This window comes from Phlebotomus papatasi, chromosome 2, assembly GCF_024763615.1.
Source record: "Phlebotomus papatasi isolate M1 chromosome 2, Ppap_2.1, whole genome shotgun sequence".
In the NCBI taxonomy this organism is placed as follows: Eukaryota; Metazoa; Arthropoda; class Insecta; order Diptera; family Psychodidae; genus Phlebotomus; species Phlebotomus papatasi.
In genome coordinates this window covers 1,454,088-1,459,774 of record NC_077223.1, presented here as the reverse complement: position 1 = coordinate 1,459,774, position 5,687 = coordinate 1,454,088, and the positions used below count along the sequence as shown (strand labels likewise).

Here is a 5,687-nt window from a genome sequence, read left to right as displayed (position 1 = left end):
GTGATCGGTTGCAGATCAAAAAGTGCATTGGAAAAAACCTTGAAAATAATACCAATCCCAAAGCCCTCGGAATAGTCTCATTGTGAACGATCGCAGAGAAGAAGGCAATAACTAGAGAAATTACAAACGTTACTGACCGCCCACATGATCTTCAATCTGCGACCACGGCGTGTGGCAGCAGCTGCTGGAACGACGTGATGGAGGAATGCGTCGTTCTCCAGGCTGCGATCTTGTCTCTCACGCGGTGTGTGATTGGATTTATATTGGTGGAGCATGCAGTGAATTTCCGCACTTAGCCGCCTTTAGTGATCGCGTATCAGTAACGCAATCACATTACAGAGGCCAGTATTTCATGCCGAGAGTCATGATCTTTATCAATTGGTTTATCAAGAAAATTAGCAACAGCAACATAAGATGTTAATGTGAAATGTTTTAATCACCATTTATTGCCAAATAAACATTATTATTGCTAAAAATTTCGATTCAAAATAAAAAATACGATTTTTAGACGAATATTTTCCAATTGGACTTAAAAAATAATGAATAATTTGAAAATATCGCGATGATTGTGCGAATATTATGAAATTATTTCGAAAAAAATTATAAAATCCGGGTTAAGTTTTTTCAAATAATTTAATAATTCGCGAACAATTCTTGATGTAAAATTTCATTAATACAAATAATATCGTACCGTGGTTGCGGGTGACTTTGCACTCTGCTGTCCGTAAGACTTTCATAAATTCTAGCACTTATTGATGGTCTTCGCCGATCCGGTCTACCATGTCAAAGTATATAGGGATATGTTATGTACCAAGTAAGGTACAATGATATCCAAAAGGATTCTTGTAGTTTCAGTAATAGTCAATGAAATGCTAATATAGGTATTTTGTCAAAAAACGACTCCGTGAAAAAGTTATCTGAAGGTGCAATTCCAAAATCGATTTCAGAGTAGTAATTTGCCCAAATCCAATATTTATCTAGCTAGAATAATCCACTTCGATTTTGTTTATTATTTTTGTTAAAATACCTTTTTTACTATTATATTCCTAAGAACGCATGATTTATGTTATTAAATTCCATATTATGGTCTTTCTAAAGCTTTATTATAGAAGTATTTGGCTAAAAATTATCCAATTTTGTGGAAACTTAAGATAAAATGACCGAGATCTACAAGATGGTATGGTCAGCATCTTGATTTGACGTTCCTGTCCGCCATTTTGAATAACTGTCAAAACAAAAATCTTATCCGACTGAGCTGAAATTTTAGCATGTTCTAGCTGATGTCAAGGCCTTTTCAGAACATATATAAAATTCGACCTAGGTCAAGTGATTGTCTGGATATAGGAGCTCCAAGTTCAAAATTTTGCCATTTTCATGAATATAGAACTATGGGGAGCTTCTCTTATCAAAACCATCACAAAAAAGACAGCGCTATCGTTAGGCGATGAGATCTAACAAACAAACAAAAAGAAAAGTAATGTTTTTGTTTATAACAGCGCATTATTTGAGAATCTTAAAAACTGTTTTCACAAAGATAAAAAATAAAAAATTAATTAAATGCACTTTTCTTTTATTTTTCTTTAATTATGTTAGAGTAAATAAATATATAAAATAAAAGTCTCAACGATTTTTAATGGTTACTGGGGCATTTCGTTTAGGTTTCAAATATTGAAGATTAAAAAATAAAGACCGCCAAAATGTATTACAAAATTTTCAACTTTGAGCCTCTGTATCTAGATAAATACTTGACGTAACTGGAAGATAGATACGTTTTGAAAAGGCCTTGAAATCAGCTACATACTAAAATTTCAACCCAATCCGACCAGTTTTAGGGTTTGACAGTTATTCAAAATGGCGGACAGAAATGTCAAATCAAGATGGCGACCACGTCATCTTGTAGTTCTCGTGCATCTTACCCTTAGAACTGAAGATCTTCATTGTCGTTTATTATCAGAAATTATTGATTTTTTAGTATTTATTAAAAAGTGCAAAGTCACCCGCACCTTATCCCCAGTTCAAGCCTTTTTTCTTGATTTTTTTAAACATAGTAAAATTTTATAAAATTAATGTTAGTGGCACAAAATCCATTCATTAACAATTGAATACAAATAATTTTACCCATTCACCCCCTCCCTTCACTATAACTGTCCACTTTTAGAGGGTAAAGTTGAAAAACAACGAAAAAACGTGCAAAGTCACCCGCAACGACGCGACGGTACACTGGTAAAAATAAAAGGGTCAAATTGACCCTTTTCAAAAGGATGGATCGTATTTGACCCTTTGAAAGGTTCACTTTTGTATCACTTGAAATTTAGTATGCACATTTATCACGAATAATCATGTTTTATTGTAAACTTATTACTGATATCATATTTCTCTCATCTGAGCGAACACCAAAGATCACTTTTTCATTGTTTTTTTATTCGTTTATTCCGGAATTAAATAGATGTCAAAACCGTGACCCTTTCGAAGGGTTCCTGGTGACCCTTTCAAAGAGTCAAATATGATCCATCCTTTGGAAAAGGGTCAATTTGACCCTTTTATTTTTACCAGTGTAAGTTTTAAGATTTCAATTAGGAGTAATCTTTTTGACCATTTCTTGTACACCAAAAACCAGTCATTTTCGAGTCAGAGTAATTTTTTGCGGATTATCATATGGAATCATTAGAAAAAGAATTATTGCAAATATTTTACCTTTGTAGGGGGAAGTGAGGCACTTTTGAATTGGGGAACCTTTGAGATTGGGCTTTTATCCTATTTTTAAATGGGATTCAGCCTTACCATTACGTAATTTAGATTAACAGGGTAGGAGAAAAAAGTTCTATTTAAAAGCTGCCCCGATTCAAAGGGCCCCACTTTCCCCTACATAAATCACTCAAGTTTTGAAATCGCTGAAAATAAGGAACCATGGAAAAGCTCTAAAAGCTGGAAATCTCGGTTCCTTTTCGTCATAGAGTAATTAAGTAATTACTGTAAAGTGAATTGTAAAATTCAAACTAGAAAAGTTGTAAAAAGGATATTAGGGGAGACTGGGGCAGGTTAACCAGAAAATGGAGGGAGAGAGTTAATTACCTCTTGTTAATAATTATAATATATTATTAATTATTGTACATGGGACTCAGGAACTTCTCGAACTTCTTTAATAAAAACGTTTAAGCGGATCTAAAGGAAATATAAAGAAAATCACCTGATGTATGGGACATATCCACTGATTACCATAGCTGAAAAAAGGCCCAAAAAGTTATCAGTGAGCCTGAAGGGACAAGGATGAAAGGAGGCCCCAGAAAACGATGGAAAGAAGTAGTGGACAGTGTCCTTAAACAGTTGGGCGTGCTAAGGTGTGCGAAAGACCTAGCGGAGAGTCCTCAGAACTGGAAGAGTTTAGTGCGAGATTCCCGATCCTGTGAAGGAAGGGACCTTGCAGTCCCCTAAGTTAGCAAAAAATAGCAAAAGATAACAGCCTGTGTTTCCCTCCTTGAATAATTCTGATTACCATAGAGCAATCTTCATAGGGTTGTATTGTAGCTCAGTTCTTGATGGTTAAAATCCTAATAACAAGTAATTTTATTAGTTTTTCACGTTTTTCAGAATTTACTTATGGATCATGTACCATTAATATCCAATCCCATTAATATTAAACCATGTGGCTAAGCCCTAAGTCTGAACCTGAAGTCCATGATAAACAAGGCCCGAAATAACCGTCACAATTTCAAAATTCCCGCGTAGCAAATTGAGCAATTCTTTGCTCCATCTGGCAACCTTAAAATTTGTGACGTCATTTTTCTGTCACAATTTTTTCCGGAAAACCATCGTGTGTTTGTTTTCGTATGAAGAAAAGTTAATAATTTGTATCAAAATGCTACTTAATAGACTATGTAGCTCACAATTTAGAAGCAGCATAATAGGATTAACAAGTGAGTTATCTATTTTAGTCAATAAAATGATAAATTACTGATTAAATTGTATTTTCAGACTCCCTCAAATCCTTGAGCTTCCCGCAAACTGCCCAATTTTCCTCAAAGATCGCTTCTGATTCCGTTGCTGCGGCAAAGGATTTGAGCACGGATGTCTCCTCGAACCAGAAGACCATCGAGAGAGTCAATCAGCAGCTGGCTGCTAAGGAAGAAGGTCGCCTCTTTGCGGTGGTGCATTTGTGCGGGAAGCAGTTCAAAGTAACGTCCGGAGATATTATTGTCGTTGAAGGAGGTTGGCCACCAGATGCTGGAGACAAGATTCGGCTGGATAAGGTGAGAAGTCTCTAAAAGTCCTGTAATATTGTCATCTTCAAGATTTCTTTTTGCAGGTTTTGGCGGCTGGAGGGAAGGATTTCTCCTTGATCGGGAGGCCAATTGTCCAGAAGGGATTGGTTAATGTCCAGGCGACGGTCATTGAGAAGACACTGAGTCACACTCGCACAAATTTCCGCATGAGAAAGCGGAAGCAGTACCGCAGGGTAAACTTCCACAGAAACTCTAACACCATGATCCGGATCAATTCCATCAGCATCATGGGAAGGGTCAACGAAGACCTGCAGCCAGAGCCAGAGATACCAAGGATTTTCTAAAAGCTCATCCAACCTGCTTTAGTGTTTATAAAAAATATAAATAAAATTAATAAAACAATTTTAAAAAAAATCTAAAATATGTTTTTTTGCTTGAGTTTTTTTTTTTCAAGAGACCAGACTACTTTTTCTCACAGGACGGTATAATTCTGTCTTACAAGTTCCGTGATTTTAATTTGTAATTTAAATGTTGAGTAAAATATTGTTTTTTAGTTAAAAGAATATTTATCACAATTTAAAATTTGTGCAACTCTCTTAAAACATAAAAAAGGGATGGCAAAGCGTCCGAGGCTTTGCCAGCTGCTCGAAATCTAGAGAAAGAGCTCTTGCCTTACCTTTTCGCAATTTTTTCTGATGCATATGAAATTATTGTCTATAAATCACCACAAAACCGTCTTAAAGTTGAAAATTGTTCACGAAGAGGGTTTCAAAAAAAATCATTAACCTTTTAATTAATTCACTGGCCAAATCTGATGAAAAATAAGCTTTTGACCTTCAATAATTCAAGATGGCGATTTTTCCGGTGATAGATGTCTAAGGACGAAATGTTCAGCTGGATTAGCTCCAAAACATTTCCAAAAATGAAAGAAATCGCCAGGGCCGATTTTTTTCAAACTTAGAAAAACATAATTTTTGACTTATTTTTAGGGGAATAGGGAACGCATGAAAGGGGAGCGGGAAAAACTAAAGATATTAGCTTCGAGATAATGTAATTTGAGGAGGGGTTATCGAAGACCGGAAGTTGATATCTCTTACCGTTCAAATTTTATATGGGTCAAAAGACTGAAAAACTGCGAAAAACAGTATTTTTAAAATAGAGCTATTACCATTACTTTCCCGATCCATTATCGAATATGACCGATGCAGTCAGGTTCACAATAAAAAAAATATATTTCAAAAATATCCAAATTTAACCAAATCCGTTGAAAATTAGGTTCTCCAGGGTAGTTGACCTTTGACCTTGAATAATTCAAGATGGCGATTTTTCCGGTGATAGATGTCTAAGGACGAAATGTTCAGCTGGATCAGCTCCAAAACATTTCCAAAAATGAACGAAATCCCCAGGAACAATTTTTTGCAAAGTTAAAATTACATGATAAAGCATCCCAGGCTTTGCGAATTGCTC

The 5,687-nt window shown here is 35.4% G+C and overlaps 1 protein-coding gene across 1 annotated transcript; it reads left to right on the top strand.

The window, feature by feature from the left end:
• Nucleotides 1-3,775: 3,775 nt before the first annotated feature.
• LOC129802117 (39S ribosomal protein L21, mitochondrial) lies at nucleotides 3,776-4,634 on the top strand. Its single transcript, XM_055847701.1, has 3 exons — nucleotides 3,776-3,914; nucleotides 3,973-4,247; nucleotides 4,304-4,634. The coding sequence occupies exons 1-3, from the start codon at nucleotides 3,857-3,859 to the stop codon at nucleotides 4,562-4,564; spliced, it is 594 nt and encodes a 197-aa protein (XP_055703676.1). The 5' UTR covers nucleotides 3,776-3,856; the 3' UTR covers nucleotides 4,565-4,634.
• The last annotated feature ends 1,053 nt before the right edge of the window (nucleotides 4,635-5,687 follow it).